This window comes from Mustela putorius, unplaced genomic scaffold (genome assembly GCF_011764305.1).
Source record: "Mustela putorius furo isolate JIRA1106 unplaced genomic scaffold, ASM1176430v1.1 tig00003853_pilon_pilon_pilon, whole genome shotgun sequence".
NCBI lineage: Eukaryota > Metazoa > Chordata > Mammalia > Carnivora > Mustelidae > Mustela > Mustela putorius.
Genome location: NW_025422005.1, coordinates 72,413,206 through 72,440,083, shown reverse-complemented (window position 1 = coordinate 72,440,083; position 26,878 = coordinate 72,413,206). Strand labels below are relative to the sequence as shown.

General features: G+C 37.3%; 1 protein-coding gene across 1 annotated transcript in view; it reads right to left on the bottom strand.

The window, feature by feature from the left end:
- Window positions 1–15,165, bottom strand: part of CLCA1 (chloride channel accessory 1) — a 36,639-nt gene extending 21,474 nt beyond the window's left edge. Inside the window, exons 1-5 of the mRNA XM_045064810.1 lie at window positions 14,923–15,165; window positions 10,018–10,158; window positions 8,881–9,028; window positions 6,236–6,341; window positions 2,190–2,367 (exon numbers count right to left, since the gene is read on the bottom strand). Coding sequence (XP_044920745.1) covers window positions 2,190–2,367; window positions 6,236–6,341; window positions 8,881–9,028; window positions 10,018–10,158; window positions 14,923–15,084 — 735 coding nt within the window. The 5' untranslated portion in view covers window positions 15,085–15,165. The remainder of the gene's footprint in view (window positions 1–2,189; window positions 2,368–6,235; window positions 6,342–8,880; window positions 9,029–10,017; window positions 10,159–14,922) is intronic.
- Window positions 15,166–26,878: the final 11,713 nt, after the last annotated feature.

The window sequence follows — 26,878 nt, the reverse complement described above, 5'->3', positions numbered from 1 at the left end:
CTCCATCCTCACTCTGGCTGAGCATTCCAAGTCTCTAATTTCCCCTACTGTAATCCATAAGTTCTCAAACTCGCCCTTGCTCATGGTTTCCCCCTTTGTCAAGGAATTCCTCTTCCTCTGTCTTCTGCATCGTGAACTTTACCCTCACGGTTCAGCCAAAAGGTCATTTTCAAAATGTTTTCTTATTTCCTACTCCCCCCCAAAGAATTTTCACTCAGCCCTGTGGCTTCACAGTACCCTAGAGATACTTCAGTAAGACCTCTTTAACATTGTTAGTACACTTATTGGGCTACAAACCCATCTATAGTAGAAAATTGTCTCATTAAATTTTGCTTCCTCAAAACTTGGCTTAGTGTCTGACATAATAAAAGCTCAATATAAGTTTGTTGTTTTTTGAGTAACCTAAAATCTACATATCAGGTTTTTTTTTTTTTTAAATCTACAAAAGGGCAATAGTTATTATGCAAGAATTACATGAGAACATAGGGAATAGGGTCCATACTAACACAGCCAATAAATGACAGTTTCCTCCCCTATCTTTAAGATATGTATCTCTAGTATTTGAGGGATTAAAAAAGGAGCCACAGTACCCAAAGCATGTGTAATTTCATTCCTCCTCTCAGATTGTTATTCATGGTATTATCGTCCAATTAAAAATCCTAAATATCCAAGATTCTAGTAACTTAGAAAGTAATCATTATCTGTGAAACACTTATTTTCCTCCTCATTGGCATTTCCCAGGTCATTTTGGTTGTGTTTCCATAATATCATAAGGCTCTATTTTAGCAGGGGATCAGAAAAACATATGTAAACTATAGGAAGAGGTTCCCAAACCTGATTGTACAACAAATTTAACTTTGTGGTTAATTTAAAACACAAAGCCACAAAATCTGGGCCCCCTTTTGAAAGTTTCTTTCTTTTTATTTTTCTATATTATACTTTTTTAAAAAAGATTATTTATTTATTTACTTGTCAGAGAGAGAGAGAGAGCAAGCACAAGCCAGGGAAGGGCAGGCAGAGGGAGAAGCAAGCTCCCCACTGAGCAAGGAGCCCAACACAGGATTCAACCCTAGGATCCTGGGATCATGACCTGAGCTGAAGGCACACAATCGACTGGGCCACACAGGCACCCCCTCTTACAAATTTCCGAGTAAGTCTAGAAATGGATTGCAAAGCCAGACCAAAGGATGGGCCTTTTGAAGCATGGTAAATCACATTTTTAAAACTTAGACCACCAGTAACTCTGATAAGTTACTTCATCCTCTATTTCAAAAGGAAAACAATTTTATATACGAGGCTGAAAGATAAGGGACTCCCCACAAAGTCTCTCCACTGACTTTAGTCAGTGGTAACTGATACATTTAGGTTTAGTTTGTTCAGATTTGCCAAAATGTTTATTTAGCACTAATAAGGATAATTTGTCAAGTTTATTTTATCACCTGTTTATCATTAAAAAAAATTAGGAAGTATTTTAAAACTACTTAAGCCTATTAAATCTATGACCAACTCCTTACAAATGCCTTCACCAATGCTCTTAAAAAGATAAAAAATTACAGTTAACAACCAAAAGCAAATATGCAGGCTGAAAAGATCTCTGCAAGTCAGATTTAAGGCTATTAATCGTGTCCTTATTAAGAAATAAAAAGAAGTGTCTGATCCTTTTGGGTAAATTTCTTATTTAACTAATAATTTTTGTGCTTGTCTGCCTTTAAGGATATTTGAAGTAATTCTAAGCACTGAAACTCCAAGCTTTTGGGGCACCTGGGTGGCTCAGTCGGTTAAGCTGTTGCCTTCAGCTCAGGTCATCATTCCAGGATCCTGGGATCCAGTTCCACCTCGGGCTCCCTGCTCAGCAGAGAGCCTGCTTCTCTCTTTCCCTCTGCCTGGTGCTCTACTTACTTGTGCTATTTCTCTGTCAAATAAATAAATAAAATCTTAAAACAAAACAAAACAAAACAAAAAAACTCCAAGCTTCTGGGAGGGAGATAATGGAGCCGCAGGAATTGACCTAAGGAAAGGAGAGGAGGAAGATATGACTTTATCCCTGATTTTGTACTTCCAGCTTGTCCCACAGAGAATCAGCTGCTCACTGGTGATTTCTTAAAGTAAGATCCTTCCTTGCAGCAATCAGGAATAAGAACCTCTCTAAATTCGTAAGTGCCAAGAAAGCAAAAGAACAGGGTACTTACAGAATTAATACTTGGAGAAAACATTATGGAAGCCTTCTCAGTCTGGAATTTATTAGGTATGAACTCACACCCTTCTTTGTACAGCCCTGTTGCTTGGTCGATTTTACATGGTTTCCAGGCACAGCTGCCTCCCTGACAGTGTTCAGCTTGATATTTACCAGCAATCCTTGCCGAACATCTGAAAACATATTAAAGTTAGAAGTTTAGGTGCTATAATCATTTCAGAGGGTTAGACTCTGTGGTCAGGTTGTTCTGATGTCTACCACTTCCTCTTATAATTCAGTGAACAAATACATCACCTTAAATAGCAAAATTATGAAATTCGCATCAGTGGTCATTTTTGTTTGCCAGACGGTGAAGGGTTCCCCAAACAGTATCAGAATTTGTTTCTCTGCAGCAGAAAAGCTAAATCTGGCTTATGATCACCATCAGGTAATGAGGATCCACATCCTTAGCCACGTCCTCATCTAGAACCCTCTTTTTTAGGTCATAAATCAGAAGCTCTCTTTTGTTTCCCTTGAAAGCTTGTGAACATTTCCTGGTTTTCTTTTCTAGTTAGTTTATGTCATGCAATTTTTACATAGTTCTTGTATGTTCATAGGTATTTTAGATTTTTCCTTATATGCTTATGAGTTTGCGGCTATTATAAATGGATTGTCTTTACCCAATATTTTATTTTTTGAGTATATGAACACTAAAGGAAGTTGGTAAAATAGCAAGAATATTAAGAAGAAAAGAAAAAATCATGTCCCACCATAAGAAATAAGCTACTGTTAACATGTTGAAGTATTTTCTTCTCTATAAATCAGCATAACATTGTACATATAACTTTGCTTCCTGCTTTAAAAAACTTGGTATATTAGTATATTTAAGATTTTAATATATCATTATAATTCATAGTATTCTTTTAAAATGTGATTTTAATAGCTATATGTTTTGATACTATAATACGAATCTAGTCTTAATTTACTTAATATGCTTCCCCCAATTTGTCAGTACTAAAAGTAAAACTTCAATGAATAAATAAAAATTCACATAAAGTTTTGACACTGTTTCCAAGTTTGCTGCAGGATTGATTCCTGGAGTAGAAGTTTGAACATTTTAAAATCTGTTGATACAACCCATTCTATGATTTCCCTTAAAATAGATTTTTTAAAAAGAAATTTATTTATTTATTTATTTATTTGACAGAAATAGAGAGAGAGAGCACAAGCAGGGGGGAGCAGCAGGCAGAGGAAGAGGGAGAAGCAGGCTACTTGTTCAGCAGAGAGCCTGACTCATGATTTTATCTCAGGACCCTGGGATCATAACCTGACCTGAAGGCAGATGCCTAACTGACTGAGCTACCCAGGTGCCCATTAAAATGGATTTTGAAACACGGAATTACAGAATCAAAAAATAAGAAAAAATTCACAGATTTTATGTGTCAACAAATTGCTTTATCGGAAAGCTGCACCGATTCATGCCTCTTACAGCTCTCTGTGGGACTGCTCATCCCACTGAGAGTAATAATAAACAATTCTCATCTTTGTCAAATTTGTGCTAGTAAGTCTAAATATTTATTGTATGTTTATCAGCCATTTTTATTTCTTCTTTTGTGAATTATTTTTTCTTTTCCAGTATCCATTTTTCTATGAGAAAAATGGAATGTTATGAGAATGCTATGAGAATGTTACTGTTTTCCTTATGGTTTTCGAAAGTTCATTTTTAGTTATAATACTAAGCTTTTAAAAGCCTGATTTCTTAATTTTTCGAAATACTTTGTTCTGTTTTTACCTTTTTATTTAGTTTATGTTTGATTTGTATACAGTAACCATTTTAATTCTTAGGTTGCCAAATTTGTTATTCTTTTAGTTATGAATTTTTCTAACTCTTGAATGCATAGAAAGACCTTCACCACAAAAGAGTTAATATTCATCTAGCTTTTCCTACTCTCTCACTATATGTTGACTCTATCCAATTGGAGAAGGGTCTATTAATTTTTCCCCCACATACTTAAAAATTGTCCTGATCTCTTAAGAAATTCTGCCTTTCCTCATAGCTTTGTAATTCTAGCTGTATTAAATAATAAATTATTATATATGTGTCTACCAGTCCATACTGTTTTAATTAATGTAGCATTAGTATATACTTAAATTCAATAAGTAGAATTTCCCTTTGTTATTACTATTATTCTTTTTTTAAAAATTTTGTTAGCATCTTAAATAGTTTCATAAAACCTCTATATTAATTTGGGTTGAATTTACATCTTCCATGAATTGAAAGTCTCCCAGTTTATCTTGATATTCTTTTAAACCCTTTAGAAGGATTTTGTTGTTTTCTTCATATTGATTTTCACATTGCCTAGAGTTTCCCCTACTTTAAAAATTATTTTATTTTATTTATCTATTAAGTTTTTTTTTAAATTTTATTTATTTGACAGAGAGAGAGAGATCACAAGCAGGCAGAGAGAGAGAGGAGGAAGCAGGCTTCCCACCGAACAGAGAGCCCGATGTGGGGCTTGATCCCAGGACCCTGGGATCATGACCTGAGCTGAAGACAGAGGCTTAACCCACTGAGCCACCCAGGTGCCCCTATCTATTAAGTTTTTATTTTAATTACGTGGTGCTTATCATGACAAGTGCACTCCTTAGTCCCCATTACCTATTTCACTCATTCCCCTACCCCCACTTCCTCCCTGGTAACCGTGAGTTTGTTCAGTTAGTTAGGAGTCTTTCTTGGTTTATCTCTCACTCTTTTTTTCCCTTTGCACATGTGTTTATTTCTTAAATTCTACATATGAGTGAAATCATATAACATTTGTCTTTCTCTGTCTTTTTAAAATTTATTCTATCTTATTTATTTTTTTGTCTTTCTCTGTTTTATTTCACTTAGCATTATACTGCATTCATATGGTTGCAAATGACAATATTTCATTTTTTATGACTGAATAGTAGTATTCCATTATATGTATATGTGTGTGTTGTGTGTATATATATGTATACATATATATTCCATTTTTATATATAGTATTAACAGCATATTGTATATATAATGGAATATATTATTCCATCATTCCATTCCATATAACAGAATTTGAATGGAATATATATATTATATACATGAGTGGAATATATGATATTATATATATCACATCTTCTTTACCCATTCATCTAAAAAGTCAACCAGGTGCCCCGCCTGTCAGATTTTAGTATTCTGAATTATGCTAGCTCTTCAAAGTAGATTAGGAATTTCCCTGTCTTTCCTGTTTGTGCTAAAGAAGTTTATATTCACTGAAACCAATCTCACTCATAAAATAAGGCAGCCAAGAGTACTTTACAAATATTCAGTTTGCTTTCTATTGACACCACAGAAAGTTTAATTTAAATTGGGATGGGGGCACCTGGGTGGCTCAGTTGGGTAAGTGTCTGCCTTTGTCTCAGGTCATGAGCCTAGAGTCCTAGGACTGAGTCCTGCACTGGGCTCCCTGATCCTCAAGGAGTCTGCTTTTCCCTCTCCTTTTGCCCCTCCTCCCTCCTCATGCTCTACCTTTCTCTCCCAAAAAAAAAAAAAAAAAAAAAAAAAAAAAATTAAATTGGGATAAATTCTGTTTTGTTTTAATATTTTAATATTTGGATTGTCATTCTTTTAAGTTCTACTGTCCCTCCCAGGCCCAATCATACTAATGAAGTCTGCATAGATATCATTCTGCCCTGAAGGCACTGAAGAATGCATGAGATTTGTTTATGTCCCTGATTCTGATGCAGGAAGATGGAGACACTAAACATAGCACCTGTGGATTTCTTATAGTTACACACACACACACACACACACACACACACACAGAAGCAAATAATTTATAGCTACACAGTAGAGAATTCAACTATTTGAAGCACTTACAATGTGTACAAAATCGGTAGTTTTTTGGGAAGCTGAAAAAGAAGACACTAAGAATGAGAGATCAAAATAAGATGAAAAAAACCTGATACTTTTAATGTCATCAATTCCTGAAAAAATTGTTTTTAATTTAAAATAGTTTGGGAGAAGTTAAATCAAAATATACATACCTTACTGCTTCTCTTTTTCCATTGAGTAAGTAGAATTTCTGGTTATTATTGTACTCATCAAATACCCCCCATCGTAGATGAGCCCATTCATGGACAAAGACTCTTCCTGTAAGAAATATTTGAAACACCCAATTACAATAAGAAGGGCAAGATTATCTTCTCGTGCTGGGAGAAAATAATTTTTCCAAACATCATTATACTTTGCTATATTAATTTTTTAAAATTAAATGTTTGATTTTCTTAGGAAAAAATCAAATAACAACTGCACATTCTTAAAAATGTAACTCCTTATTTTGGCTCCTCCAATGTTAATTAGACACTGGTAAGTGCCAGGCAGTTGCTCATACAAAGATGAAACAACTGCCTTGTCCTCATGCAGATCATGCTCCAGCAGATGATGCAGATGACCAGATAACTAAATCCCAAGTTGCATAAGTGTCATGATGGAAGTCAGCGTGGGCTGCTGTGGAGCCAGAGGTAGTCACGAGGCAGCCTGGGCAGCATCACCAGTGTGTCCTTCTCCCTCATGGCTCATTCTGGCTAACTGTCAAGGCCTGCCTACTATACTTCTTGCCTTTTTGCTTTGACCTAGTCTCATATTTCTAGTCTTACCGCCACCTACTCCTGAATCACTGCAGTAGACACCCACCTCGCCTCCATGTCGCTAGTCTTTGGTGACTGTCCTATGGTGCTCAAGTTAAATCCCATTTCTCAACATGGCATACAAGGTTCCTGATGATCCAGGCCCTGCTCTTCTCTATAGCCATTATTTCTTGCTGTTCTTAACCCAGTTCCAAGCACAGTGAATTCCTAAACTCCCTTTTACTTTCTAGGGTTACACCATGCTCTTGCCCATCTCTGGTTCTTTTCACATATTTTTCCTCTGGCTCAGAACACACACTCTCTCTCTTTCTCCATCTGGATAACTCCTACTTTTCTTTCAGAATCAGGCTCATAGTCACCTAGAAGCCTTCTCAGACACCCTCAGACTAGTCCAGATACTCCTTCTTTGTGCTTTCATTAACATTCCATTATGCTGCTTACATGCTAGTGTCTCCCCTAGACACTTGTTTTCATAAGAACAGACACCTTGATTTCTTCACTGTCTTGCCTTGGAAATAGTGCCTAGAACTAAATAGGCACTCAGTATTTGTTAAATTTGCATGAATCTTAGTGACTTATATTCAGCTCAGTTTTTCTGGAATGTAAATTCCTAGGTATGCTGAATTTGGAAGGCTAAATGAGAGGGCACATGCTAAGAAAGACCTTGTAGATCACACTGGAGATTTAAACTATTCTATCAGTGCTGGGGAATAACTCATGGCTTCTTAAAGGAAAGGGTAGGTTTTATGGGAGCAGGCATAAGTCACAGTACAGAAAGGAAAGATTATAAAGGAATGGCATTATATGTGGTGACTATGGTGGCTAAGGTGGGCTCAGGAGTGGGAGGGGGCAGTTAGGTAAATCTATTCAACACACATTGAGCCATATGTTGGGAGATCGAGTGTTGTAAAAGAACAACAAAGAAGTACATTTGTTTGACTCCTCTTTCTGATAAGGTCTGTCGGTGTTCTAGGGTATTTGGGGGTGGGGTATGGAGGTGCTAGCACTCTTTTGTTTGTTTTCTCTGCCTTGCCCATTTAAATGAAGAAAATCAAACTGGTTCTAACCTTTTCAAGATAGTGAAGAAACCTACTACTAGTTATCAGTTAACCTAATTATCTAAAAGGAATCATATTTCATTATACTTGGGAAGTACATAATATGTATACTCCATTGCTTGTTTCTTTTAATATTTCCTCCAAAGTTTGCTCTAAATAGCTGATATGGGAATGGTAGTTTATTTTGTGAAGAAAAATTGGATCTTTTCTTTAGTCATGGGTTTTTGAGATATTCTGTCTGGTACTCAAACTGTGGTCCATGGCCTCACAGTATCAGCATTATCTGGGAACTTATTAAAAATGTGGATTCTTGGGGCACCTAGGTGGCTCAGTGGGTTAAGTCACTGCCTCCGGCTCAGGTCATGATCCCAGGATCCTGGGATCAAGTCCCGCATTGGGCTCTCTGCTCAGCAGGGAGCCTGCTTCCTCCTCTCTCTCTCTGCCTGCCTCTCTGCCTACTTGTGATCTCTCTCTGTCAAATAAATAAATTCTTTTAAAAAATTATAAAAATGTGGATTCTTGAGTCTGGTCCCACACCTATTCAACAGCATCTGCATTTTAAGCCATTTCTGAAGTGAAATCACAGAAGAGTCTGAGCGCACTGTGCATCTCTGCCATCTGGTGGCTACTACCTGAGTTGCAGGCAGGAGGTTTAATTTGTTCAGGTGTTCACCCCCCACCGCAGGATCCATAGAAACCTAATATACATATAAAACTATCTTACAGTTATTATCTTATACTAATATTACCAGATAACAGTCTCTAAAAATTAAAAATACTGCATTTACACATGTATGCTAAATACGAAGAAGTTAAACTTTAACTGAGAAATGCATTATTCTTATTCCCTATTTTAAGTGAAAGTTATAATAGTTTATTTTGCTTATATATGCTCACTCAGATCATGTTGATTGTTTATCTACTTTGAACATAAAATTATTAAATTGTGAGAAATATAGCAGAATATTTTATTTCTACCCCTACCTTGTGGTCCATATATATCCAACTTTTTCCCTGCTAGGAAGTCTGGAGTGAAATTAATCCTTTCACCCTTTTCTCCACAGTTTCCCATCTGCTCCGTGTAGGGTTCATCGTCACCTGGAGTATTCGGTTCAGCAACTAGAACATCAGCCTGAAATTTAAGGAAAAGTCATTATCACAAAATATTAATGTAAGAAAGACATTAGGTATCAAAGCCAGTGGTCAAGAAAGAATTCTTGAGACCTCTTTGTTGCAAAAATGTGGTCTTATTAAAGCACAGGGACAGGGCGCCTGGGTGGCTCAGTGGGTTAAGCAGCTGCCTTCGGCTCAGGTCATGATCTCAGGGTCCTGGGATCGAGTCCCACATGGGGCTCTCTGCTCAGCAGGGAGCCTGCTTCTTCCTCTCTCTCTCTCTCTGCCTGCCTCTCCAACTACTTGTGATCTCTCTCTGTCAAATAAACAAATAAAATCTTTAAAAAAAAAAAAAAAAAAAGCACAGGGACAGAACCTGTGGGCAGAACAAGCTGCACTGGAATCATGAGGAGTGGCTCCTTATAAACTTTCAAGTTGGAAAGGGGTTAGGGATCCCTAACCCCTTTCCAACTTGAAAGTTTATAGTGTAAGACTCCCCAGTATTTTGGAAACAAGGTTTCCAGGATCCTGAGGGGGCTAGCTATTGTTAGGAAAGGTCATATCTTCCCATTTAGTAAAACCTAGTCATAAGACCTTTCAAATGTATATCAGTAGGTCATATGCTTGGGGGATGTATCCCAAGTATCGTGGGAGGGTAGAGATAAGGAAGTTTCCAAAGGAATTCTTACATGTTAAAGTAGACTATGGGTTCCAGGAAGTTGGGCTAAGGTTCCATTTGCCACTAGCAAAGTATCAACAAAGACAGTTCAGTCCCTAGAGGAATGTCATTCTGCCTGTTTTAAGGACTTGCGCATGGGCTGTAGGTAGTAAGGAAACTTAGTAAGTTTTCTTCTACTTTTGTTTCCCACATCGATATCAGCAAATAAATGACTTCATTCACACAGGAGGATTTTGGAACAGTTTCATTTGATTCTAGAATATTTTGATGAAATAAATCTGAATCAGAGAAGGAAATTGAACTTGAAAAAAAGAACTTGAGATTCTCACATTTTTGTAGGTCTCGAGTTTTGGTCTCACATACTCAGGCTTTGTCTTCCATTTTTCAGGAATCAAAATGGCAACACTTTTGAAGTAAAATCTTTTTTCTGTAGCTTCAAACAAATATGGAGATGCCTGGGTCACCATGTCCTGGGAAAAAGAAAACATATGTAACCAGCACAATTATGACAGAAAATAGGCAAAGCTGCCAATCATTCAAATTTACACCTGTATTTCACATCTCCAAAGACTAGCTATTTATCAGGCTAGGAAGGGGAAATGTGGAATTGCCTCTTATGAATAATAATAGTTAACCTTTTCTGAGCACTTACCATATGCTGTGTCACGCTGTAATGGTTGACGGAGCAGACCCCAGAGGCAGACACTAATTCTAGCTCCACCACTTACATTAGCACATCATCCAGTTTTCTCAAGCCCTCCTGAACCTCAGTTTCTCCAGGTATAGAGTGGAAAATATTCTACTGACTAGCTTATAAAGTTGTGAGGGTCAAAGGAAGTCAGGAAAGCACTTCAGACCATGTTTACTCAGCACAAGTGCTTATGAAATGTTAGCTATTGGTTTCATTTCATTTGCTCTTGGGAGTATCAATAAACCTTTCAGGGAGAGACTGACAATTAGAGAGTATAGGGCTCAAAGTCATGCACCAAGTAGTACTGGGAGAGAAACCCAAATTAAAATGAATACAGCTGCTCACGTCGCTGTAATAAATTGGGGGTTAACTAAATGTTATGAGAATATTTATTTTTAGTATAGTACCAAGTGTTCAATATAAGGAAGTGGCATAATTAATTTATCTTCAAGTTACACCTAACTTTATTTCTCTGAAATGAAAGAGCCATAGTGTTAAATTTTAAATGCCTCTGCAGACTCCCCGAGTTGCTTCATGACAAGAGAGTAGAGAGGGTATTATAGGAGATTCATTATACCAGGGGGCATTGGGTCTACTGGGACCAAAACCCACTGAAAAGCACAAAAGCAAGTATAGATAGAAGAAAAAAGAGGGCTGAGGACTGAGCCTCAGGGCCCCAGCACTAGAGGTGAGGTGAGGAGGAGCCAGCAAAGGAGACTCAAGGAGCAGCAGGTGCATGGGGAGGAAGTCAAAAGGCACTGGATGAGAGTGTTTCAGGAAGGAGAGAGGCCTTGTCAGTGTTTCATGCTCCTGGGCAATCAAGTGTGGTGAGGACTAAGAACTGAGCAATGGATCTAGCAACCTGAGCGATCCGTTTTAGTGGAAGAGAGATGATAGCTCCATATGAGTGAGTTCAAAAGAATAGGAGCTGAGGAAGCAGAGGCAGTGAATACAACAGATCAAGAAGTTTTCCCATGAATTAAAGAGGAATGCAGAAATGAAGAAGTAGCTGAAGGAGGACTTCAGGGTAAGGGGTTTTGTTTTGTTTGTTTTTTTAAAATGGAAACAATTATACGTGTACACTATGGAAAAAACAACAACAACAACGACAAAAAACAACCCAGGTAACGTAAGGGAAAACAGACTTGCTGGAGCAATGTCCTTGCAGGAGCAGACCAAAGTGACTAGCCCCCAGTGCCCAGTGGGGCTGGCCTTAGAGGCAGGAACAGTTCATCATTACATGGGGAAGCAGCGCTTAAGCATGGATACAGGAGGACTCTTGCCCTGCCACTTCCTAACAGGATAAACTTGGGGAATTTATCTCAAAGAGCCTGTTTCCCTCCTTTCAGATAGTGATAATAATTATGGCTGCCTGGATATTATTTAAAAAGTTCTTATAATGATTTGCATTGCCTCCTTCTCCCAAAGACAGATGTTTAACAATCCACTAGGAGAATTTAACATTGTATCATTTTTAGAAATAAAAACACGGAGGGGGACCTGAGCGGCTCAGTGGGTGAAAGCCTCTGCTCAGGTCATGGTCCTAGGGTCCTGGGATTGAGCCCTGCATCGGGGCCCCTGCTCAGTGGGGAGCCTGCTTCTCCTTCTCCCTCTGCCTGCCTCTCTGCCTACTTGTGATCTCTGTCAAATAAAACCTTAAAAAAAAAAAAAAAAAAGTAGACTAACCATTTAAAAAAAAAAAAAAGAAAGAAAGAAACAAAAACATCGAGTCAAGATCACCAAAAAGTTGAAAAGTCGGTATAAAACTTCCAACCTTAGGTTGTTATATCACAATTTGACTTGTGAAATCTGAATTGTCAGTATCTCCCGGAAGAATAAGCAGCATGAAATGCTCTTATCTTCCATGTTTTAATGGAACCATTAATAAGGGATCTTTGCTTCGGCATCTGTTCCAGGTTTTGAGATGACCTCACATCCAAATAGACATCTAAACTTTTGAGGTTTGGAGAAAGTTGAGGATGACAGCTTTTGAGGAAGGGCTGATAATTCCTTACGGAAAAGGGTATCATATCGTTCATCAGTAGGTTCCTGGTGCCAGCATAATGTAAATGCTCTGTAAATATTTGTCGAATGAAAGAACAGACTGAATGAATGAAATAAGTGGTTATGATGAGTGGTACACTGTCCAGGAGTGCGAAGTCAGGAGATACCTGGGCTCCCATGCATCGAGGAGACCCCAAACTACTCCGATTGTGTGTGTGTGTGTGTGTCAGAGAGCGGGAGAGAGAGAGAGAGAAGGGGGAAGAGAGAGAGGACACACAGAGAGTGAGTCCCTGGCTCTCATTCCCTCATCTGGTAGATGTGCTCCCATTGCTTCTCTAACGCTGGGTAGAGTGTTGGCGCGGTGGCTAGAACAGCTGCAGCGCCATCTGCCGGCCTTGTAAGTGGAAAAAAGTTGGGGACTGTCCTGGGGAAGCCGGTATTTAAGAGCTGCAGCTTCTGTCCCTCTGAGGGCAGGAGGGAGAAAATCCCCTCAGAAAGCAGAGTCAGGAATGGCCAGGAAAGGCGGCAAAGCCCACAGTGAGCTCCCTCACCTCTGAGGATCTGGAACATCAAATAGGGGAAACTACTTTTATTAGCTACTCAGGGACACTGAGCACACTTAGTGCCCTTCCCAGTGTTCCTTTTATAGAGAAGATATGGAAACGAACTTACAGGCAGCACATTCAGGACTTCAACCATAAAGTTGAACTGAAGTGAGAAGTGCATTTTTTCAGGAGGAAAACCCCCAGAGATATTAGGTGAAAGCACTTTGAAAGCTCTAAGGCACCATATAAATACAAATGACCTCTGTATTCAAGGTAAATCATCTGTATCCTCCTTCTGGCAGTTTCTGAGCCCTTCTCACTGTCCAGCCAGAGACAGAAACATCACTGGCCACGTTTTTCTTCCATACTTTGTCTGTTGCTCCAAGTGACTACTTCATTTTTGAAGTAGTCATTTCTAAATTTAGAGGTAATCAAAAACTTACCCAAGGTTTCTGATATTGAGAGATTTCAAAAGGTGTGAATTTCTTTCACCAATGGTGGTAAACCTGATAGTCTTCTAGTTCAATAGGTAAACTCTCTGCCCCCATGAACTGCTGCATTTCTCCAACCCTAAAATGCTCTTGGTGATAAAATGGTTCTCTCCAAACTCATCTGCTGCTGCTGAGAGCAAAGAACCTTTGAGGGTGAACTTTGGAGCCCTTGCTCTACTAACTTCTGAGCTCACACTCAAGAACTTTGCCCAGAAACAAGCTTCAGACCCTTTGGCTTGGTTAAGAGGGAGGAACTCCTGATCTAGAAGAATTAAAAGTGGTACTGGTAATTGATGGCTATGCCTACCATTTACTGGGCTCTCATTACATACTAGGCACTATGCATATGTTTTTGAAGTTTTTTTTTTTTTTTAATTTTGAGATAAATTTAGGCTTATAGAAGATATACAAAAATTGTACAGAGTTCCCATATACACTTCACTCTGCTTCCCTTATATTCATGCATTGTTATGTTGAATCCTCACAAAGTCCTATGAGGAAGGTACTTATTATTATTCCCATTTTACAGACTAACACTTCTACTCACTATACAATACTGCTTCTGGATGTGTGCTACAGCCTTTTATAAGGCATTTCCTTTTTATTCTTAGCTGTTTGCTGTTGCACACGACCTCCCTAATCCCTCTACCTTACGGGCGGTCAGATGCCTCTGCTGGAACACAGAGTCTTTCTCCCTAGTTTTTCCTTCTCCCATATGAGAAGTAGTAAGTGAAGTGAGGCTGCCTAGCAGCCCTGAGAGGGTTGCTTTGCATTAGGGCTGGTAAAATGCACAGTTTCCTCTCATTGGAAGGATTGGGATCGTTCTAAAATCAGAAATTTGCTTCCTAGGCTCCTATATTAGGATAACAGACAAGGGGGTTACAATTGGGACTGTAAAAGGAGAATATGATATAACAATAGTGAAATTAAGCAAAGGAATTAACTTCCCCATATCTCACAATATCTGTCAATGCTGGCCCTACCTTAGTGTGAAGCTAAATAGTTTTCAATGATATCGTCTATAACCTGTCATTTATCAAGCTCCCACAATGTATCAAACTCTGAGTTATGTGACTGCATTTATAATTTCATCTGTCACAAGAATCCTAGTAGTTTAGTGTTATTATTTTCATTTTATACCTGAAGAAACAGGCTGAGATATGAAAATAATTTGCTAATGTCACACAATTGGAGTTAGAGAACTCACGTTTGCTCTATCACAAGATTACACTTGATTTTTTTTAAAGCATGGATAATTACCATTTCGAATTTACCTTGATTGATTGATTAATTGATTGATTTTTTTAAAAGATTTTATTTATTTAATTTGACAGAAAGAGACAGAGAGAGGAAACACAAGCAGGGGGAGTGGGAGAGGGAGAAGCAGGCTCCCTGCTGAGCTGGCAGCCCAATGCAAGGCTTGATCCCAGGACCCTGGGATTATGACCTGAGCCAAAGGCACAGGCTTAAGGGTCTGAGCCACCCAGGCACCCCTGAACTTACCTTTATATTTTGAATGAGTGTTTCATCTTCTGGCACATTAGGGTCAATTGCAATGACAATGCCTTCATAGCCATTATTATTGAGCTGAATGAGTGAATTGCTCAGGGCCCCTTCAAGGAGATGAAAGACCAAGATGAAAACAGAACTCTTAAATGACCTCATTGCTGTACATTGCACTTTGATTTCTGTCTTTGGAGAATGATGCTTTTAGAGGTCTTCTTTATCTCTCTCTCTCTCTCTCTATATATATAGACATGAATATATAGACACACATTTTTTCCAAGCTATCAGAGGTTGTTTATCAGTCTTTAGCCCTTTGACCCAAAATTCTTTCATTATTGCATTTGTTTCCTCCATAGGGAAATAAATCTTGGTCTCAAATTCTGTGTACTTTCAAATGTTTCATTTTGAAAGGATTATTAGCCTTGCCTTCACCTGTGCCAGATGCTGGGAATGAGGGTGGGGAGCCCACATCCGGTTTCCTGGAGGGACTCACAGGTGACAAGCAGCTTGGCCATTGAAAGATATTTACTTATTACAAATGTTTGCCAACCAGGGACACTGACCCACCCAACACCGCCTTTCAACCTTCCCCTGCCCATGGAGGTCTGACTGTTCTGCATATTCAGTGAGCATTTATTTATTAAGTGTAAGCCATATACCCAGTTATCCTTTATGGTGTTCTCCCCCCCCCCCTTTTTTGTAACCCTCATTGATTTTGACATAGCCTCATCACCTCTTCATACCCCCTTACAGAATCCACCGGCACCAAAAAACATTAGAAAGCAACATACTATTGGATATTTTATAATGGAGAGAAAAGATAAAATTTACATATCACTGTGCAAAGCGAACACCCTCCGGTTTCCCATCAGACCTCTATTTCTCTATTCCAAAGCTCCCATTGGTCAATATAATGAAAATTAACAACATTAAATTATTTTATTCAAAATAAATGTCTCTCAGAATATGAATTATGGGGGCAGCTGGGTGGCTCAGTGGGTTAAAGTCTCTGCTGTCAGCTCAGGTCATGATCCCAGGGTCCTAGGATCGAGCCCCGCATGGGGCTCTCTGCTCAGTGGGGAGCCAGCTTTCCTTCCTCACTCTCTGCCTGCCTCTCTGCCTACTTGTGATCTCTGTCTGTCAAATGAATAAATAAAATCTTAAAAAAAAAAAAGAATATGAATTATGGACTGCCAGCTACTGTATAGACACTTCTAAGTTTGCTGAACCTCAGATGGAAACACAAATTGGTCCACCATTTCACAATATTCAAATTAGTTGAAATATCCGTTCATCCTGTGTCTTCATTTGGTCTTGACACTGTAGTAAGCATCTATTTCACCTTGTCCACCCCCTTTCTTTGACATTGGCTCATAAAAATTAGATTGGTATTTATAGCTAATAACTAGAATTTACTGCTTAAATACATAATCTTTAATACAAAGTGAGCCATTGAGATTGAGATAAAAACATTATTTGAGGAAATCAGGAAGAGTTGTTTTGAAAGAAAGTCCATCCCTTGGGGAAATTGACCAAGTTGCTGGGTAGTTGATTTCTCATAGGAGTGGAAATACTCAATTATAAAGTGGTTGTCCAGATGATCTAAATATACTTTTATACAAAAATAACTTATTCAATAATTGAATAAGCATATACATTTATTTTACATAAAAATTTATATCTAAAACATCTCACACCCCAACTATATAAATTTTTCCTGAGTTCCTAAAAAACAGAGCCTAAGGCAAGCTTATGTGTAATAATTAGAGAATTAAATCCCAGAACAGTGAGAGTGAGGGAAAGGGGAAAATAGTCGGGGATGGCTGGGAAGCAATGAAAGGTGAAATGTTATTGAAGCTGACCACTGTACTTGCCCTGATATCTGGGATGTCTACTAAGGGCCTATGGAAAGAAACCAGGCCTTAGAACAGTCTGTGGGAGGGAGGAAGGGGAAGTGTTGGGCTTCTCATCTCCTATAGGTGATCAGCTCCCTGAACTTTCTGGCTGTGTTGTCCAACCCCTTCAGCAGCAGCTTAGAAAGAGAGATCATTAGCCTTCTCATACTTAAGGAGGTACATTCCAAGTGGTGAATGGTTGGTCTCTGGCGGTGGAACCATTCGGGCCCTCAAGTAGGAGGTAGGGACTGAGGGGGAGTAAGTAACTGAGGGTCCAGTTGCACGGATGGGGCCAAGAAAATCTAAGGGGGTTCTGTCTGATCAATCCAACATAATTTACCCCTTCAACTGCTGGGATCCACTGTTGTCCTTCCATAATACTTAGCTCTAATATTATAATGTAAACTTTACATTTTGTATGTATGGGCCCAAGCTTTTTTTTTTCTCTGAAAGAAGGTACAAGTCTAATCATTCGTAGAATCTTCTTCAAAGCGGTCACCATTTGCAATCTCCTAAAATACCTAAAGCAAGAGACATACTAAAATAAATTAAAGTCTGCTGCTAGAGCTGGTCTCAAGACCATGTTAATTTTAAAATAAAAGTCAGTTCTTTTGCCAGCAAAATGGGTTTATTCAGGAATAATAGAGAATTGTAATTTGGGGCATGCCAGCTATGGCAACTTCAAAAAAAAAAAAGAAGGGAAGGGAACATTATTTGAGGAAATTGGGAAGAGTTGTTTTGAAAGAAAGTCCATCCATTGGGGAAATTGACCAAGTTGCAGGGGTAGTTGATTTCTCATAGGAGATGCTATGTACATCTTTCCTGGTTGAGGCATGTAAGGGATTATTTTTTTCCTATTGATGATTCTCTTTTGGGGTCTATAACTGACATTTCTTCCTGCAATTGATGTTGAGTGCTATGGTTCCCCCTTCTAGCCTCCTCTCCTATCCTCCTGATTCCACTTTACCGATGTTGCCCTGTATTAATTTTCTCAGCCATTGTGGATATTTATCACCTTCCTTTATCTCCAATTTCCCTCACTTTTAGCAAGAATTTTGGCTCATCTTATTGTTTGTTTGCCTATTGGTATAACCAGAGACTTCATTCCTGAAGGATCTGAGCCCTTAGCTGCCCTGCTCTTATTAGATTGTGACTTCTGCAGTTGCCTGTGACAAAGATGTGACAGACCCAGTTCAGGCATTTCCCCAGATTTGCCTGGCCTTCTCTGCTGACTGGGTCTTGGCTTCTTGCTCAATGGAGAGTCCATGCAGCTGCTGTGACTGCCTCATTTCCTCATCTTTGTCTCATCTTTGTCTCCACAGGGAGAGTGCCTAGTTTAGTATGAGCTGGAGTGGCAGCTCCACGTTCAGCCAAAACAGATTCACAGAGTCTTTGGCTCAGATAAAACATTGTACAATGGCACCCGGGATATGGTCTTGTCAGAGACAGCCCAGATGGGCCAGATGACACTAAGCAGAGGTACAGGAAGTTAACACCCTGAGTGACAACTTTTGCCAAAGATGTAAAGTATTTTCAGCATCCCTGAGTCTCTTTTTTGTTCTCTTCTAATCAGAAACCCCCACCCAAATGGTCATCACTATTCTGACCTCCATTGCCACCTACATTAATTATACCTGTTTTTGAACTTCATGTAAATAGAAATACACAGTACATCCTCTTGTATCTGGCTGCTTTCACATAACATTTGCTGCATGAAATTCAGCCATGTTGCATGTAGCAGCAATATGTTCTTTATCCACTGTATTCCATTTTAAGAATATAGCACAGTTTAGTCACTGGCTACTGTTGTAGAACATTTAGATTATTTCCTGTTTGGGACTATTGTTAATAAAACTATAAGCATTGATTTCGGTTGTATATATACCAAGAGCAGAATTGCTGAGTCACAGGGTATACATAGGTCTAGCTTTATTTATATATTTATTTATTATTAACTTTTAAGGTTTTATTTATTTGACAGAGAGAGAGAGAGAACACAAGCAGTGGGAAGCTACAGAGGAAGAGCGTCCCTGTCCAGCTTTTTGTAGTTGGTCTGCCAGACACTTTCCAAAGTGGTTTCACTGCTTGTTGCACATTTCTATCAGTATGTGGTAATGTCAGTCCTTATGATTTTAGCTAATCTAGTAGAAATGTAATCATATTGTACTGTGGTTTTAATTTGCATTTTCCCTAATGACTAATGTTGTTAAGTACCTTTTCATGTACTTTTGGTCATTTGGATGTCCTCTGTTGTAAAGTGCCTGTTCAAGTCTTTTTGCCCAATTTTAATTTTTTTATTTTTTAAAGATTATTTATTTATTTATTTATTTGTCAGAGAGAGAGAGAGAACACAAGCAGGGGGAGCAGCAGGCAGAGGGAGTCTAATTTAATCTTTTCTTTTATGGGTAGTGTTTTTTGTGTCATATTTAGAACAGCTTTTTCAAGTTCATGAAAATATACAGTATTCTGTTCTGCTATATTGTTCTGCCTTTCATAATTAGGTCTGTGGTCTATGTCAAGTCATTTTTTTTTTTTTTTTTACATAGTATGAGGTAAGATTCAAGATTTTTGTCTTATTTTGTTTGGTTTTCCTTTATGGGTGGCCGGTAGGCCCAGACCATTTATTGAAAAGACCATACATGCCTCCCACTGGATTGCAGTTGTGCTTTTGTTGTGAATGAGATGGTTGCAAATGTACCTGTCTGTTTCTGGACTCTTTTCTGTTTCATTAGTCTATGTGACTCTCCTTACCTCAGTAGTATAGAGTCTTAATTATTGCTGCTTTGCATGTCTTAACATCTGGTATCATTCTAGATTTGTTTTTCTTCAGGATTATTTGGAGATATTTTAAGTCCTTTGCATTTTGACATAATATTTAGAATGAGCTTTTCAATTTCACCCTCCACCCCCGCCAAAAAAAAAACCTGCTGGGTTTGATAGGATTCTATTGAATTTGTATATCAGTTTGAGGAGAATTGACCCCTTTCTAATACTGAGTCTTTCAATCCATGAACACAACCTTTCTCATTTTAGGTTTTATTTAATTGATCTTAGTTAATTGATAGGTTTTATTTAATTGATTTAATTGATTATTTTGGGTTTTATTTAATTGATCTAAATTAATTTTATTTAATTGATCTCATGTCTTACCATTTTCAGGGTAGAGGTTTTTCATTAGATTTACTTATAGTTTTTTTTGGAGGGTGTTATTATAAATGATATTTTTATAACTTTTCATTTCCTTATTGTTTATGCTGATATATAGAAATATAATAGGTTTTTATGTATTGACCTTATATTCAGTAAATTTCTTAAATTCCTATTATTTTTAGTAGCTAGATTCTTTTGGATTTTGTATATAATTATGCCACCTGTGAATAATAACCTGTTTACTTCTTCTTTTCCAATCTTATGTCTTTTCTTTTGTTTCTTTCACTTATTATACTTGCTAGGATTTCCAGTATAATGTTGAATACAAGTGAAGAGAATGGGCTCTTTTTTCATGTTCCCAATCCTGAGTGGAAAAGATTCTATATCTTACCATTAAGAATGCTTTTATCTAGAGATATTTTATAGATACCTTCACCAGATAAAGAAAGTCTCCATCTACTCCTAGTTTTCTTTTTTTAAGCCATGAATAAGTGTTGAATTTTATCAAATGCTTTTTTATAAATTTTTTTGGTTGTTTTTAAAGATTTTATTTACTTATTTGTCAGAGAGAGAGAGAGAGAGAGAGAGAGCGCGCGCATAGTCAGGGAGAGTGGCAGGCAGGGCAGACAAAGGGAAAAGCAGGTTCCTCACTGAGCAAGGAGCCCTGTGCGGGACTCAATCCCAGGACCCTGGGATCATGACCTGACCTGAAGGCAGATGCTTAACTGACTGAGCCACGTAAGCATCTCAGAATTTTATCAAATGCTTTTTTTGCACCTATTGAGATTATTGTCATTTTTCTTCTTTGTTTGGGTAATGGGGTGACTTACATTGATTTTTCAATATTAAATTAACATCATATTTCTAGCATAAATTCTATTTGATCATGATATAGTATCCTTTTCAATTTGCTTATATTTTGTTTAGGATTTTTGCATCTATGTTCATGAGAAAGATTGGTCTGTACTCTTCCTTTCTTGTAATGTCCTTGCCAGGTATTAGAATCAAGACTATCTCCCTCAAAAAATTAGTTGGGAAGAATTTCCTTTTTTCTATTCTCTGAAACAGTGTGCCTGAAACTGATATTGTTTCCTTCTTAAAATTCCTTTTGACTATTGCTTTAGCTTCATCATGTAAGAAATTTTGATATGTCACATTTTAATTATCATTCATTTCCAATTATTTTCTAACTTTCAAGTTCCTTTTTTTAACATAGGAACCATATAGAAGTATGCTGTTTAATTTCCCAGACATTTGGGTTTACTTTAAGTTATTACAGATTTCTAGTTTAATTTCACTATAGTCAGAAAACATACTGTAAATTTAAATATTTGGAAATTTGCTGAAACTTGCTTTTTGAATCAGATTATGGTCTATTTTGATAAGATCTTCCATGTGCTTTTGAGAAAAATGGGCATTCTGTAGTTGTTAGGAATAGTATTCTATATATGTTAGGCCAAGTTGGTTGATCACATTATTCAGATCCTCTTTATTCTTATCAATTTCTTGTCTGTTCTTTCAATTACTGATAGAGTTGTGTTAAGATCTCCAACTATGATTGTGAATTTGTTTATTTCTTTTTTTCTTCTTTCTTTCTGTCTCTTTTTTTAGTTCTGTCAACTTTAGCTTTATGTATTTTAAAGTTATGTCATTTGCTGAACACAAATTTAGGATTGTTATATCATTGTCATTATAAAATGCCTTTTCTATAGTACCTATACTTTCTCTAATATTTCTTGCATCAAATCTACTTTTTTATGATATTTGCTGTGGTATACTGTTATTTAAATATTGAAAAAATAAAGGAAAATAAATATAACACAGTCATACAATGCCTGGCACATAGAATGTATTTAATAAACAAAAAATAAAATAAAAACAAAAATAAGCATTTAATAAACAAAAAATTTATTTAACAAACAAATAATATGCTTTCCCTTCTCTTCCACTCACCCAAACCTTAACTTTGTGGTGAGAGATAGGAGAAAAACCAACAAGCTGGAGAAAGCTGGGGTTTTATATTAGATGGTATCAAGAATGACCAGTATGTATTTTAAGGTCATGGATACTTAAGAGTCAATTTTCTTTAAAGATTTTATTTATTTATTTGACAGACAGAGATCACAAGTAGGCAGAGAGGCAGGCAGAGAGAGAGGAGGAAGCAGGCTCCCTGCTGAGCAGAGAGCCAGATGCAGGGCTCTATCCCAGGATCCTGGGATCATGACCTGAGCCAAAGGCAGAGGCTTTAACCCACTGAGCCACCCAGGTGCCCCTGCTATTTTAATTGAAACACATTTATACGTAAAAATAAAAATTTTGGATTAAAGACCATTATTTTGAAATCCTAACATGTTCTCATAAGAGTCCTGTCTTCTCTACCCTAAATTTCTCATTTTTTTCATTACTTTTCTATTCCACTCTCCTTTTTCCCTTTTATCTTCTCCATCTTCTTGCTTCTTTCCTATACTGGTGTGAAATGAGCTCATGTCAATTCTAGAAAAGTTCCTTTAAGATGTTTGTCAATTTATATTGCTTCTGCTCCACAGAGCCAGGGAGGTAGAAAGCAATTGCCCACGGTACTGGATGGCTTCCTCCTTCTTGTGCCCTTGAGGCAGTTGTTTTCAGAAAGCAGCAGTTTGGATAAGACCGCCTGTAGATAAGAGGGAATGGGAAGTAAAATTAGCCACAATCTGGGTCAGTCTCCACCCAACCCAGGAACCATCTTGCTGATAAGAGTTAGATATTCTACAAACAAGAGGGATTTAAGGAGGGAGGCAGTCCTTCTGAGCCTTGGAATCAGGCTCTAATTACCTCCGTGGATATGAGCGTATGTTTCTGTATGCTTGAGTGCTTCTCTCTCTATCATCATGTACTCTATAATCAATATCCTTAACTTTCATGTTATTTTTGTCTCTCTCTTTGTGCCTGATCTATGCTTTTTCTACATCCTAAGATACATGATAGATCAGATTCTCATTTCATCAGAGCCCATTTCTCATCTGACGTTCCCTCTGCTTCTATTCCTCATTTCCCTATATTTTAAATTCATAAATCATCACACAGATCTTATTATGTAATGCACTATCCCCCAGCTTTATATTCATTCCCCTTTTTAATTTTTTATCAATTAGATTTTCTACCAGCATTTTGAATCTGGATCCTCTAATGTAGATCATCTTTATTTGAATTATTTCTTCTTTTCATTCTTGTCTTCTCAGCCACACTTAAATCTGCCTCACAGTTTTGTGTCCCCTTTCCACCTCACTAAGTCCACTTTTTCTTACATTAATGTATCAAATATCCTTATAAATGACCCCTTTCACTTTCCTACTATAAAGCATGGTTTCTTGGTCTTGGAACTATTGACATTTTCACTGAGTAATTATTTGTTGTGGGGCTGTTCTATGCATTGTAGGATGTTCAGCAGCATCCCTGGCCTGTACTTACTAGAGAACTCCCTTGCCTGTGAAACAAAAATGTCCACAGGTATTGCCACATGTTCCATGAAAGGGTAAAATCACCTCTGGTTAAGACCAATTGCTATAAAGATTGCTATAAAGGTAAGGATATAATAAGTTTATTCATATTGTTTCTTTGAGTTAACATTTATGTACAATAAAATGCACAGATCGAATGTACACAAATAAATGAATGTTGACAAATGTATACACCCATGTAAACCACCATCCCAATAAATATATATAAATTTTCATTACTTTAGAAAGCCTCCTTCTGCCCCTTCCAGGCAACTCCAACACTTCTGCTCTGAGACAACCAACCACTATTGGATTTCTGTGCTCAAAGCATCGAACTTCTTAGAAGTGGAGTCATACAGTGTGTGTTCCTTTGAGTCTGACTTCTTTAGCTCAAGATAAGGCGTCTGAGATTCATGTACATCTTTTCATCTCTTTGGAAGTGGAATTGCTGGGTCATGAGTTAGATATATACATAACTTTAAGAAACTGCCAAGCAGTATTCCAAAATGGTTGCACATTCACCAATGTAGGAAATTTCCAATTGCTCCATATCCTTGTTGACATTTCTTATTTTCAATCTTTATTCTTTAGTTGTTCTGGTGGGAATGGAGATGTATTTCATGATACTATTTTCATTTGTTAATGACTGGTGGTGTTGATAGCCTATATACGTGCTTATTGGTCATTTATATATACATTTTGAGAAGTGTCTATTTAAATTTTTGCCCATTTTTATTGGGTCTTTGCCTTTTTATTACTGATTTATAACAGTATTTTAAAATATATATTTTATTTATAATTTATAAAATATTACATATTTTATTTATATAATTTTTACATATTCTAGATAAGACTTCTTTGTCATATATACATCTTGTGAATATTTCTTCCACTCTAGCTTGCCTTTTCATTATTAGCTGTGTCCTTTCATGAGCACAAATATTTAGTTTTGATGCAGTCCAACTTTTTTTCTTTTATGCTTAATGTTTTCTCTGTTCTAAGAAACCTTTCTACACTGTAATTGTGAAGACATATTTTTTCTAGAAGTTTATATCTTAATTCTATTTTATATTTGTGATTCATCATGAATTTATATTTTTATAAGGTAGAAGTAAAATTATTTTCCCAAACTACATTTAGTTATTCCAATATCATTTATTGGAATTGAGTTGCCTTCCCCCATTTGCCTTCCCCACACACCTTTGAGGAAAATCCATTGACCATATGAGTATAGGTCTATTTCTGAGCTCTATATTCTGGGATGTTTTATGGCCTACCTCATGATCTCATTTGGTGACTGTTACATGAGTGCTTAAAAAAAAAATGTGTACTGTGCAGTAGTTGGTCACAGTATTTTATATATGTCAAGGTTGAATTAGTTGATAACATTGTTCAAATTCTTGTTCCATTGTTGAATGATACTTCATTCTTATTGAGTCTTCTCATCTAGTTGCCACAGTTTTTGACAGTGGGAGATTTATATATATATAAATATAATATTTATATATATATAAATATAATATTTATATTTATATATCCAAGGTTGATTGTTGATTGTTCTCCCTTTAGTTTAGCCAATTTTTATTTCTGGTATTTTGAAGCTCAGTTAATAGGTATATGCATATGCAGGATTTGTATATCTTATTAGCAAATTTATGTTTATCCTTATAAAATGACACTTTTTTCTCTCTTTTCTCAAGGCCTGTTTTGTCTTATAGTAATACCAGCCCTCTTATGCTTAGCATTTGCATAATATACTATTTCCTTGTTTCATTTTTGACTTCTATGTCATTGTATTTATTAATTAATTTATTTAGAATTAATTAAACAATTTTTTAAATTAACATGTAATGTATTATTAGCCCCAGGGGTAAAGTTCTGTGAATTGCCAGGTTTATACTTCATAGCACATAGCTTTCCCAATGTCCCTAGCCCCACCAACTTCTCCCTACCTCTCTCCCCCCAGCAACCCTCAGTTTGTTTTGTGATATTAAGTCTCATGGTTTGTCTCCCTCCTGATCCCATCTTGTTTCATTTATTCCTTTCCTACCCCTCCACACCCCCCATGTTGCCTCTCAACTTCCTCATATCAGGGAGATCCTATGATAATTGTCTTTCTCTGATTGACTTATTTCTCCAAGCATAATACCCTCTAGTTCCATCCACATCATCACAAATGGCAAGATTTCATTTCTTTTGATGGCTGCATAGTATTCCATTGTATGTATATATATATATATATATATATATATATATATATATATATATAAAACTTCTTTATCCATTTATCTGTTGTTGGACATCTAGGCTCTGTTGTTGGACATCTAGGCTCTTTCCATAGTTTGGCTATTGTGGGCATTGCTGCTGTGAACATTTGGGTGCACATGCCCCTTCAGATCACTACATATTTATCTTTAGTGTAAATACCCAGTAGTGCGATTGCTGGGTCAAAGGGTAGCTCTATTTTCAACTCTTTGAGGAACCTCCATGCTGTTTTCCAGAGTGGCCGCACCAGCTTGCATTCCCACCAACAGTGTAGAAGGGTTCTTCTTTCTCCGCATCCTGGCCAGCATCTGTCATTCCCCGACTTGTTAATTTTAGCCATTCTGACTGGTGTGAAATGGTATCTCATTGTGGTTTTGATTTGTATTTCCCTGATGCCGAGTGATGTGGAACACTTTTTCATGTGTCTGTTGGCCATCTGGATGTCTTCTTTGCAGAAATGTCTGTTCATGTCCTCTGCCCATTTCTTGATTGGATTATTTGTTCTGTGGGTGTTGAGTTTGGTAAATTCTTTATAGATTTTGGATACTAGCCCTTTATCTGATATGTTGTTTGCAAATATCTTCTCCCATTCTGTCAGTTGTCTTTTGTTGTTAACTGTTTCCTTTGCTGTGCAAAAGCTTTTGATGTTGATGAATTCCCAATAGTTCATTTTTGTCCTTGCTTCCCTTGCCTTTGGCGATATTCCTGGGAAGAAGTGGCTGCTGCTGAGGTCGAAGAGGTTGCTGCCTGTGTTCTCCTCAAGGATTTTGATGGATTCCTTTCTCACATTGAGGTCCTTCATCCATTTTGAGTCTATTTTCGTGTGTAGTGTAACGAAATGGTCCAGTTTCATTTTTCTGCATGTGGCTGTCCAATTTTCCCAACACCATTTGTTGAAGAGACTGTCTTTTTTCCATTGGACATTCTTTCCTGCTTTGTCAAATATTAGTTGACCATGGAGTTGAGGGTCTATTTCTGGGCTTTCGATTCTGTTCCATTGATCTATATGTCTGTTTTTGTGCCAGTACCATACTGTCTTGATGATGACAGCTTTGTAATAGAGCTTGAAGTCTGGAATTGTGATGCCACCAACTTTGGCTTTCCTTTTCAACAGTACTCTGGCTATTCAGGGTCTTTTATGGTTTCATATAAATTTTAGGATTATTT